Source organism: Dermochelys coriacea, chromosome 1, assembly GCF_009764565.3.
Source record: "Dermochelys coriacea isolate rDerCor1 chromosome 1, rDerCor1.pri.v4, whole genome shotgun sequence".
Classification (NCBI taxonomy): Eukaryota; Metazoa; Chordata; order Testudines; family Dermochelyidae; genus Dermochelys; species Dermochelys coriacea.
Window position 1 is genome coordinate 206388586 of NC_050068.2, and position 12817 is coordinate 206401402.

The 12817-nt window shown below is 43.8% G+C and overlaps 1 protein-coding gene across 4 annotated transcripts in view; it reads right to left on the minus strand.

The window, feature by feature from the left end:
• Positions 1–1912: 1912 nt before the first annotated feature.
• Positions 1913–12817, minus strand: part of HGD (homogentisate 1,2-dioxygenase) — a 58469-nt gene continuing 47564 nt past the window's right edge. For all 4 annotated transcript variants that reach the window (XM_038374881.2, XM_038374872.2, XM_043512729.1 and 1 more), the window contains 3 exons: positions 6368–6494; positions 2947–3128; positions 1913–2214 (listed from right to left, as the gene is read on the minus strand). In XM_038374881.2, the coding sequence (XP_038230809.1) occupies positions 2083–2214; positions 2947–3128; positions 6368–6494 (441 nt within the window). In that variant the 3' untranslated portion in view covers positions 1913–2082. The remainder of the gene's footprint in view (positions 2215–2946; positions 3129–6367; positions 6495–12817) is intronic.

Below are 12817 nucleotides of genomic sequence, written 5' to 3' on the forward strand. Positions count from 1 at the left end.
TTGCAAGGCTGCAGTTGAGGTGGAGATATTAGAAAAGATATTTCCAATCAGAAATTTGGGGAGGAGAGTGAGCAAGTGTAAAAACCCTTGTTGCATGCCCAATTTGCCCATAACTTCCAGTGTCAGCAATAGAGTTGTGCCTATAGCAGGAGAGTTTCAAGCAGGTAAATAGTCTATGGCTCTCATGGGTTAGCCCCGCAATGAGAGAAAAACTTTCCATTCAGTCCCTAGACCATTTTGGTTTAGGGTGTGTCTATGCTTGAAAGTTAACGCTGATTAAGGGAGGGTATGAATTTAAAGTACAGTAGCGATTCCTAAACAATGCCATGTGTGGATACTCATTCCAGAACAAGAGTGCCTTGTTCCTGGCTTAACCCACTTTCAAAATTAATCTGGAACAAATCCATCTGTAGACAAGTCCTTAGTTTCACCCTGGGCTGGTTCAGTGAATTGAATCCTTCTGGCAAATTGATCGTTGGTAAACGGCCTTTTCTGAGTTTTCTATTTTAGCACACGTGCTGCATGGTGGATTTATGTAATAATACTCTGCATGTACAAAACATATTCTAGCCAAACATCTTGCACAGGATCAAGCTCATTGTTGGCAGTCACTAAACAAAAAAAACCCGTAGGTGTCCTGATGCCAAATCCTGTGCTCTATGCACTAGACCATTTACATTTCTCTCTCCCTCTTCTGGAAAATAAGTTGTGATATGCTTATGCCCCTCTTCTCAAAATAAGGTGTGTAAATTATTGCTGTCAAGGGGGCTTGTGCAACTGCTTCAATCCCAGATATGTGTTCTGGGTTCTCCTTTTGCTCTAGTGGACTCAACAAATCAGGCCTTGTCTATATAGGAAAATTGTACTGATTTAACTAAATTGGTTTAGAAACAGATCTAGTTAAATGTGTGCAACATCTTGTGGGGGCACTTGTTTGGTCTGCACATTCTCTAGTAATTGGTAAAGGATCAAGCTAAGCTGCTATAAGGTCCTCCCTACAAAGCAATGGGGAGTCAAGGTTGTAATAACCACTTCACCGCATGTTAAAAGCCTTATCCAATGAAGGGGGGAGGGGCTTGAATCTGGGGTGTCCCATATTCTGGGTGAGTACCCTAACCACTAGGCTAAGGGAACTTGTCTTTTTTCCTCCCCCCACCACCTGTTTTGGGTGGAGTTAGGCAGCCTCTGAGCATGCCTACCTGGTCACACCCCACACGCAATTTAGGTGGCCAAACACATATCCCTCCTCCAATTCATGAATTGCTCTGAGGCTTGGAGCAAGAGAGATGCCTAGAGGGAGGCAGCAGTACATTGGCCCAGGGGCAGAACTTACGTGCCTAGGGAACTTTGCCTGCAAAAACTCAGACACTGAGTGAGTTTAGGCACCTACAGGGTTCAGCAGCAGCCAAGGAGTTTTGTGCACCACAGTGGTGCCTAGAAGTGAGGTTTACATGCCTAAGTTGCTTCGTGGATTCCATCCTGAGTGCTGACAAACCCGGACAAAAGTTGCTGGGAAAGGATAATGCGTTAGTAGCTGCTGAAGGTTGGGCCGTGTGTCATTGGAAGGGTAACCTTCCTTTGACTGGCAGTAGGTCTGCTGGATTTAAGACTGGACCTTGCTGGTTCCTCTAACTCCTATTCTTTATTCTTACCCTCTCGCTGAAAGATCATTCCTTGAGTATTGTTTAATAAATCATTGCTCCTGAGCATCCCCCCTGTGAAAAACGTGTCATATTTTCATGAGTGTCCTGAGAGAGGAAGTCTACCACTATCTCACTTCGGTACAAGGCACAGATTTCACCCCACCCCACCTGCTGGGGGAGTCCCAAGGCATTGGCATTGCAGCTCTGACGCTTTAACTGGATACTTGAAAGCTCAGAACTGTGGGGCGGTTCAAGGCTAGATACGCAGATTTGCAAGAGTAATTCATTTAATCAGTCGCTGTTGGAATGGCTGCAGTGCAATGGCGCTCGGTGCACTGACAGATGCTTGCTCCTTTGCCAGTCCTAGCCCCTGTAGGTATCATTGATTGTTTCCCATCGGTGTGACAGGCCTGAGCACGCACAAGCAGTTCACTTTTGTTTACTTGCAGCTAGGATTAAAATGGCTTTTCAGCGGTTCCCAGCACTTGTAGTAGGTCTTATCTAGACAGTTGGAGGTCTTGAGGCCCCACGTGGTAACAGCCATGCTGAAGGAGGACTCGAACATGAAGGCCTGTTGGGAACCACAGCAAGTACATTAGGGCAGAAAGGAGAGGAGAGAATACATGCATAGTGATCATGCTTTATTAGGTATACACAGAAAATACACCAAAGGTCCAGTGTTGGTCAGATTCTAGCTCTTAGCTTCTCAGTTTGAGGAGGTTCCCAGCTGGGCCCAGCCTAGCATGACTCCTATCTGCTCAGTCAAGGGGAGAAAGCTTCCAGCTAAGACCACTAAAAGTGTCCATAATGCCCATGGAGACGTACCATGGCAACACTGGTGTTTGGCAGGTCCCAAAAGGGATTTTGGAACCTGGGAACATCCTGGAAAATCAAGACCATCCAAGAAATCTGGGTCAGGGCCTGCTGGGGGACCATTTTCTAGAGCAAGTCATTGTTAGGCCTTGGTTGGTCTGAGGAACTGGGGGTGGAGAGGAGTGTGCTTTTGTTCCAGAAGGCCAGAATTTCCCAAAAATCTCAGCTCCCGCTTTAAGCACCAAATTAAGTGGCCAGATTGTCAAAAGAGCTCAGCATGTTGTGTCACAATGGGGGAGCTGAGCACCTGTGAAAATCCAGTTCCAATTTTGGGTGTTCAGCACTTCAAATCTCTCCCTGGGCACACATCCAACCCCGAGAGCAAGGGTCTGAGCTGCGTTTCTGAGACTCATGTTGGTAGTATGTTGTGCTGCTGCTAGAGCATTTACCTGGCCAGGCAGTCATTTTACTTGCTCTGTAGGGCTCTTACCATGGTCCCTTCTGCAACTCTCTCGGGCGCTAGCCTGGCTTTGCTTGCCTTCTCAAAACACTCAGCATCTGGCCCATGGGGTGTCATCATGCTGTGCAGGCTGCCCCCTCCTGGCTGGAACCCTTCTTCCTTCGCTTCATAGCGCCCTTTGATCAGCCCCATGAACTCGCTCATACAATTCCCTACAGGAGTGGAGACACAGTTGATGTTACAACGCAACACCGTTTGCAGTCATCGTGGCGTGGCGGTCATCCCCTTGAAGATCACAGACTAAGTAGGGCTGGACCAGCTCAGTATTTGGATGAGTGACCTCCAAACAAATGCAGGGGTGATGCAAGCTGCAGTGTTGGTGATCCAGTATGTGGTGCACTTAGGGCTGCTCTCCATGCAGATTTTGTACCACTACATTTCTATGGATTCAGAAACCGATATAGTCAAAGCAGTACAAACTGCTCAGCTTGATGCAGATATGTAAGGAGTTCATACTGTATATCAATATACACATCTTTAAACCAGTATTACTGGGGCCACACTAGGGGGTTGCACTGCTTTAATTATATTGGTACTAAAATTGTGTAGAGAAGCCTATAACACTACTTCGTGTTTATAGGCAACGTTTATAGGCCGCAAAGCACTTTATAAAGGAGGGTCAGAATTAGTATCACTCTTTTGGAGATGGGGAAACTGAGACAGAGATCTGAAGTAACTTGTCTGAGGCCACACAGTAGGCCAGTGACAGAGGCAGGAACAGAATCCAGACCTGCTGATGCCCGCTCCAGAGCCTTATGGATTAGGTCATATTGCTACTCATTTTTGTACAAGCTCTGAGCCACTTGTGTACTCCAACATCTTGTGATATTGTTTCATTCTTTTCTACTCACTCTATCTTCTTGGTCATAAAAGTCCAATATCTCTCTAATGGTTATGGGCCAAATTTTGCCACCAGTACTCATGATGAGCACTAGTCCCACTGAAAGCAACGCAGTCAGTTCTTATGGAATAAGGGTTGCTGAATTTGGCTCTTGAATTCTCATTAAAGTAAGTTCTCGTCTCTCTAAAGTATGGATTTTAGTCCCAGTTCTGCAAACAACTACCACTTGTCATACCCACTGACCTCGAATGGGTTTACTCAGTGTAGTTAGTTAGTTAGCTTGGCTACACATTTTTGTAAGATCGAGCCATATGGTGGTAGCTGTGTTCTTTACATTTCCATTTGCATCAGCAGCGCATCTTTTCTTCAGTGCAATTCGGGGATGAAGCATTCAACTACAAAAGTACTTTAGCAAAAATATAGGTAGCCTATATCTGCAAGCAAATGTTCACTACTACTCACTCTTAATCTGCAAAAAGAAAAGGAGTACTTGTGGCACCTTAGAGACTAACAAATTTAAATTCAAAATTTGTTAGTCTCTAAGGTGCCACAAGTACTCCTTTTCTTTTTGCGAATACAGACTAACACGGCTGCTACTCTTAATCTGCAGTATCGTGTGTATGAATGGTTTACTGAGAAATTTTTCATAGAAATGGCTCATGAACTGCATTTAGGAGGCACAGGGTATTACACAGAAGTATAAGATGTTACAGAGGTGTAGCTAAGGCTGTAAAATATATTATATCATAGGACGGCTGGCCTAGCAGTTAGGACTCAGGTTTGGGACTTGAAATGACTCTGATTCAATTCTTGGCTCATCCACAGACTTCCTGTGTGACCATAAGCAAGTCACTTACTCCACCCTGTGCCTCAGTTCCCTATCTGTAAAATGAGGAAAACAGCACCTCCTTCCCTGAATAGGGTGCTGGGAAGACAAATACATTCCTGATTCTCAGACATTTGGATGCTACAGGGATGAGGGTCATATAAATACCTTCAAAGACAGAGAAATAGTGTATGCCCATGTAATAAAAGCCTCTATATACATTCATACATAGGGGAAAGTTAAGGTTGTGTGGGAAATCATAACTTTGCCACTTCATGATCTTCATGAGTACCTAACTGTGCAGCCTTCATCTCTGAATGCAGGTTTTTGACAGGACACAAGAACTGACAACAATAGTTGTACAGGTAAAAGACTAGATCCCATGTAAAATGTATGAGAAAGAACTGCTTAAACTCCTTATCCCTCTACAGTGGTGCTGAGCACCTCAGATTTCAATGGGATTTGAAGATGCCCAGCATTTTGCAAGACTGGGCGCTTCCTAAGCCAATGTAATGTGTTCAGACAGCCAGGTTAGACACTATCATTCCACAGGTGAAAAACAATCCTATAAATATGAATTTAGTGTTTCACAAACACACTCTGAGTGACCTGGTGTAATTGGTGTCTAGCTGTTTTCCCTTTCTTTCATTATTTGAAACGAGAGCAGGGCTAACCAACAAGGAGCCGACAGTGATGGTGGTGGAGGGTTATTTTTCTTCCATGATGTAGTTGCCTGCCACTAAGAACAGGACTGAGAAGGACATTGGTTCCAAATCTCTGCCTGTAAGTGCCCCAGATATTGCTGGGGTAACAACAGCACCACTTTCCAACTAGATACACATGAAGTGGTGAAGAAGGATGGCCTTGTGGTTATGGCACTGGAGAGGAGCTCAGAAGATCTAGAGTCCAGTGCCAGTTCTGACACAGACTTCCGGTGTGATCTTGAGCAAGTCACTTAACCACTCAGTGCCTCAATTTCCCATCAATAAAATGGGAATAATACTTGCTTTCTTCTGCCCTTTGTCTCTCTTCTCTGGTGCGATGGTAAGCATTGGTGGGCAGGGACTATTTATAGGGTACGTCTACACTGCAAATTAACATGCAATTATACCTTGGGTAGGTACACCCATGCTTGCTTTAATTTAGGTAGTGCAGCTAAAAATAGCTGGGAAGATATGGAGGCACAGATTCCGGTTTAGGCCAGCAACCTGAATACATATCCATGGTCCCCCATGGAGTTGTACTAAGGCAGCTAGCTTGCACTGAAGCCTGGGCCACCATGTCTTTACTACTAACTACTACTGTTACTTGCTCTACCTAGATTAAAGCTGGTGTGGGTCTTCCTTCCCATGCTACACTCACACCTTCACTTGCAATGCAGACATACCCTTACTAGGCATTTGCACAGTGCCAGTACAATGGGGACCCAATCTTGGTGGGGCCTCTAGGTGCTTATCTAATACAAATAAATGTACGTGTGTAACCACAAGTCACGTCACCTCCTGTACAGTTGTCCTCAGTTGCTGTAAATGGGGACAGCTTTCCTTTGGTTCCTGCCCCAAGAAAGACTGGCTGGCTACAAGTGGCCCATGTTAGCTGAGTGAGAGGATGCAGGCAAAGCCATCTTTCTCCTTGTAGCTCCTGTGGAGAACAGGAAGTATGGTTTGTTTGACCCCCCACCACCGACCCACTTCTCAAGTGTAACTGAGTAAGGGCAGACATACTGTGGTAATAAGGTGGCCGGAAGGTGTTGTTAGTCACCCCCCATCGGGGTGGAAAGATGACAAAGTCAGCAAGTGCCACTCCAGGTCGGGTTGACTTGGCTGTCAAGACAGTGAAAATAGATGGGTCCTACAAAAAAACATAACAAAACAGGATGGCAAATCAGAAAACATGGCTAAATTCAAACCTGTCAGTTCAGCTGCATCCTGTGAGCCACACCTGCCAATTCAGCCTCTCACCCTCTGAAACATTTTCACCACCTGTATTTTAGAAGAGGTTTAGAGGGTGAGTGGGATTTCTTGGCTGGTGTGAGGCTACCCATGCTCCAGATCCCATTCTGGGCATAGGAGGAAGGAGATGCCTCCTTATTTGGCTGGCCTAAAAGAGCTCTAATTCTTGTCTCTCCCATGACAAGCACTCTGCCACCCCTGACCTTCCACATCTTGTCTGGGTCCTGCTGATTCCCTCACATGACTGCAGCACTGACTGCAGAGAGGAAGAGGAGCTGTCCTGAGCCCAGAATGCTGCAGCACTTCCTCATCCCACAGGGAATGCTGGCTTCAGAGGAGACCATATAACTCTGCTCCTCTCCTTTCCCCCAAGTGACCCTAATATTGCAAAACACAACATTTTCAGTAAGTTCCCAGAATGTATTGGGGACAACTTTTTGTTTCAAAAGGTGGAGGAAGTAACCCCGGGAACAGCCATTTTAGACTTGATTCTGACCAACAGGGAGACATTGGTTGTGAATCTGAAGGTGGAAGGCAATTTGGGTGAAAGTGTTCATGAAATGATAGATTAGAAATGATAAGGAAAGACAGGTAAGGTCCCATGGGCAGAAAATCTCAGGGAAGGAGGAATTAGGAAGTTTCTCAACGAGACAATATTAAAGACACAACTGCAAACTATCCTGATGTGAAGGAATGATAGGAAGAATAATAAAGAAGCCAATATGACTCCATCAGGAACTCTTTAATGATCTGAAAATCAAAAAGAAATCCTACAAAAAGTGGAACATGGATGAATTGCTAAGGATGAAAACAAAAGAATAGCACAGACATGTTAGGGACAACATCAGAAAGGCGAAGGGCCAAAATGGGTTACATTTAGCAAGAGACATAAAAGGCAATAAGAAGAGGTTCTTTGAGTACATTAGGAGCAATAGAAAGACGAAGGAAAGTGTAGGGGGAAAGAGAGCTAATAACTGATGACATCAAGAAGCCCAAAGTGTTTTTGCCTGTTTTGCTTCAGTCTTCACTAAAAAGGTTAATAGTGATCCGATACTCAATACAATATTAAGAACCAGAAGGAAGAAATGTAAGCCAAAATAGGGAAAAGACAGGTTAAAAAATATTTAGATACATTAGATGTATTCAAGTTTACAAGATCTGATTAAATTCATCCGAAGGTTACTTAAAGAATTGGCAAAAAGAAAAGGAGGACTTGTGGCACCTTAGAGACTAACAAATTTATTTGAGCATAAGCTTTTGTGAGCTACAGCTCACTTCACGAAAGCTTATGCTCAAATAAATTTGTTAGTCTCTAAGGTGCCACAAGTACTCCTTTTCTTTTTTGGCTGCTACTCTGAAACCTTAAAGAATTGGCTGAAGCAATCCTGGCACCATTAGCGATTATAATTGAGAATTTCTTGAGGACAGTTGAGGTCTCAGAGGACTGGAGGAGGACAAACATAGTAACTATCTTTGAAAAGGGGAACAAAGATGACCCGGGAAATTATAGACTAGTCAGCTTAATTTCAATGCCTGGAAAGATACTGGAACAAATTATTTAAACGATCAATTTGTAAACACTTATAAGATAGAGTTTAAGGAATAGGCACCATGGATTTTTCAAGAACAAATCATGCCAAACCATCCGAATTTCCTTCTTTGCCAGGGTTACTGGCCTAGTGGATGGGGGGAAGCTGTAGATGTGATATATCTTGATTTTAGTAAGGCTTTTGATACGGTGTCTCATGACATTCTCATTAGCAAACTAATGATGTAGTCTAGATTAAATTACTATAAAATGGATGTGATACTGGCAGACCAGGTGCCAGCTCAAGGTCCCCATGTCTCAACTGAACATTGACCAATACATAGCTGGAATCAGTCTGGCTCACCTGTCTGTTAGTATGGTTAAAATAGGTATTAGAACTGTAGGAATGTGTTTAGTGTTTAGACTTTATTGAATGCTTGCGAGTTGCCATATGCATTGATCTCACTAACAACATCTGTATTCCATATTGTAAGGTAATATTGGAACAACTGTATTGTAAGCCTCTGTGACTGTGTAAATCACCAGATCGGAGAGAGACATTAACTAGTATGAAGAGTTCATCTTCAACAGATGAAAGGTCCATCGATACCAGATGTACTATTGTGGAATATTGCAAATGGAATTTCCCTACATATCATCAACAAAAGAGTTTTGTTGTTCTGCCCTCCTACCCATAAAGATGAATCATGCAAGTGGATTCCTCCCATCTGCTGAGTTGGTAGCTCAGAGCACATTACAGGAGAGGGATAAAACCCCTAACAAGAAGAAACTGATTATGCTGATTTGACTCTTGGGGGCAAGGTTTCTAGGCATAAGCATTAGATCCCCAGCTGCTTAGCCTGGGTTAGCCCTAAAGGACATACAGAGTTTGCGGAATATAGAAGCTTCTTTTGAAACTTAAGATTGGAACTCATTTGGGTATCTATGTTTACTTGCTTTAACCTTGTAAATAATTCTCTGGTTTACTTTTCCTGCTTCATAAATGTTTAAATAGTTTATTATAGGATTGGCTACAAGTATTGTCTTTAATGTGAGATCTATGGTGCAATTAACCTAGAGTAAGTGACTGGTGCTTGGGGACTGGGAGTAACCTAAATATTGCTGTGATTCTTTGTGTAAGGGACCATCTACCTATCTGAGTGGTAGATTGGAGTAGCTCAGGGGACAGACTGTGACTCCGTGTTAAGGCAATTATAGTGACTGAACCATTTATACTTGATAACTGGTTTGGAAATCTGAGGATACGTCTACACTACCCGCTGGATCAGCAGGTAGTGATCGGTCTATTGGGGATCGATTTATCGCATCTAGTGTAGCTTGCTCTGCTGTCGACTCCTGTACTCCACCGCGGCGAGAGGCGGAAAGTGGAGTCGACGGGGGAGCGACGGCAGTCAACCCCACGCCATGAGGACGCGAGGTAAGTCGACCTAAGATATTTCGACTTCAGCTACGCTATTCTCATAGCTGAAGTTATGTATCTTAGGTCAATTTCCCCCCCTCCCGCCCCCCAGTATAGGCCAGGCCTAAGTATAGAACTCACAACCAACTTGGGGCTTGTGCCTGGTTCCTAACTGTCTGCCATGATGTTGATACTCATGCTTTTGAGTCACTGCAGACAGCGTTACAGTGGGTGCACAGCTGGTTGGAAGACTACATTCAGAGTACTTATCAATGGTTTGCTGTCAAATTGGAAGGGCATATCTAGTCGGCTCCTGCAGAGATCAGGTCTGGGTCCTGTACTATTGAATATTTTCATTAACGATTTGGATAATAGAGTGGAAAGTATGCTTATAACATTTGCAGATAACAGCAAGCTGAGGAGAAGAGCCTTTGGATGACAGGATTAGAATTCAAGATGATCTTGACAAATTAAGAGAATTGGTCTGAAATCAACAAGATGAAAATGAAGAAAGACAAGTGCAAAGTACTGCACTCTAGGAAGGAAAAAATCAAATGCACAACTACGAAATGGGGACTAGCTGGCTAGGTGGTCGTACTGCTGAAAAGGATCTGGGGTTTATAGTGGATCACAAATGGAATATGAGCCAACAACGTAATGCAGTTGCAAAAAAGGCTAATATAATTCTGGGGTGTATTACCTGTAGTGTTGTACGTAAGACATGGAAGGTAAATGTCCTCTCTACTAAACACTGGTGAGGTCTCAGCTGAAGCACTGTGTCCAATTCTGGGTGCTGCACTTTAGGAAAGATGCGCACAAATTGGAGAGAGGCCAGAGAACAATAAAAATGAGTAAAGGTTTAGAAAACCTGACCTGTGAGGAAAAGTTAAAAAAAACTAGGCATAGTTTGTCTTGAGAGAAGAAGACTGAGGAGGACCTGATAACAGTCTTCAGATATGTTCAAGGCTGTTATAAAGAGGATGATGATCAGTTGTTCTCCAGGTCTTAATGGACTTAATGTCTCCATGGGCTTAATCTGTAGCAAGGCAGATTTAGGTTAGATATTAGGAAAAGCTTCCTAACTGTAAGGATAGTCAAGCTCTGGAACAGGCTTCCAAGGGAGGTTGTGGAATCCCTGTCACTGGAGGTTTTTAAGAACAGGTTGGACAAACATATGTCAGGGATGGTCTAGGTTTAATTAGTCCCATCTCAGTGAAAGGGGCTGGACTTAATGACTTCTCAAGGTCCCTTCCAGCCCTACATTTCTAGGATTCCCCTCACTACAGAGAGACAGTTGAAAAAAGACTGAAACTGAGGGAGGAGGAAGCAGAAATGGAGAGAACACACCAACCCCAGGTCTGATAGAATTATACACAGTTCCCAGCAGGTCATTTGCCAGGAATGTGTGTGCAGGGAGGATCTATGGGCTGAAGAGAGCTGGGTTGAAGCATCAGTCTAGACACTTGTGAGTGCGGCCTGCAGATGAGCATGGCTGCTGGTTGGAGGGGCTGCATGAAGATTGGGCTGGAAAGGGCAGGGGGTGTCAGTGTACTGAGAACTATACTTGTCTGTGGTAATAAAACAGCAGTTTCTCCTTACCTAGTTTTAGTCTGAAGAACATTTTACAGACACAAATCAACAACATCCTGGTGGGTCAGCACTATCATCCCCTTTAACAGATAGGGAAGAGGAGTGATTTGTTCAAGATTGCACAGTAAGGCAATGACAGGGCCTAGAAGTCTTGACTCCATAACTCCTCCTCAACCCTTTCTGTGAAGTTTACTGAAGACAAGAACATCCCATGGACTAGGAACTTAGCCTCCCCGCTCCTCATGAGCTGGGAAATGATTACGTTCCTCCTTTTTACAAGTGGGGAAATCAAGACACAGAGAGATTGTGACTTGTCTCAGGCCACATAGTGCTTCGGTAGCCTAGCTGGGACTGGACTCCAGTCGGATTCCCTGGGCTTTCATCACAAGATCATCCTTTCCCCTGGCATGTTTAACTGGAGTCTAAGAAATGCTTTCTGTTGGCTGCCTCCAGAACTCTCCATTCTCACATGCAGAAGCAATACCAAGAGATAGTCTAATGAAAACAAATATTTCACAGGGCTGATTCTTTATAAGAGAAGTCGCTGGCATTGATTTTGGCTTTTGTTACTTTTCATAAACATTATAAACTATTACAATGAAAGCTGTCAATTCTTCAAATACAGTTACAGCCCTGGGCTCAGGAGACCCAACGGAAAGACTCTGCAGAGGTGAATCAGAATGAGAATTTGAGGCAAAAGTCTCTTCTCTGACTTGCACAGTGGACATCAACTCCAATTGTCAGCTCTCTTTATAGGCACAGAGTTCCCCCTTTGGGCCATGGTGTAAAGTGATGTTTAGCAAACTGGGCCACATTCAGCAATGTGTAAGCATGTACAGCACTTGTGCCCCTTTACACCAGAGCTTAATTGGGCCCAGTGTAAAAAGCAGTAGTGATTTTACACAACATTTGTAGGATAACATACGAACATTTAAGACTTGCTGCTAGAGTCAGGTACCATAGGGCTGCTCTGCTTGCTGATTATCTGCACAGCTCTATAATCAATAGGCTGTTATAGTCTTGACTAAGAGTCCACTAAAAAACAGCCAGTCCTTAAAGGCACAGTACTACTCTACCTTGCTGATTACTTAGAATACTTAGAATTTTCTCTTTAGGCAGGAGGTGAACAGGAGGGTTTAGCAACACATGAGGTTTGAGTTCCTAGCAGTGATTGGATGCCGCTGTGACTATATTATCTGAGTGTCCCATATTACCTACTTCCATCTCCTTCCTCTGGCTGTTCAAATTAAAAGGTCAGAATCCTGTCTGGGACATCTTCATACCCACACCCATTGAAGCAGATTTCCAATGACACAAATGATGGCTGGAACTATGCATATCCTTTTATAGCTATTACTCTGTCTTCCCCATCCTGGCCTGCTTGTTTGTCTCATCCACCTGTTATGTCTTGTCTTTTTGAGCACAAGCTCTTTGGCACTGGGACTGGCATTTTTTATATGTTTGTATAGGGCCTCGCACAGTGGAGTTCAACCTGATTGTAGACTCCAAGTACTCCAACAACAGGAATGTTAAATAATAATAGTAATTAATAATAACTATATAATGTTACCGAAAGACAGCTGTGGTCCAAATGCAGCAGGGACACACAGTGCTGTCAGCAACATGCCTGCTGTAAGTCTGTCAAAAATCAGGAGTAAATGGTAAACTAGACTAAGTCTGATCA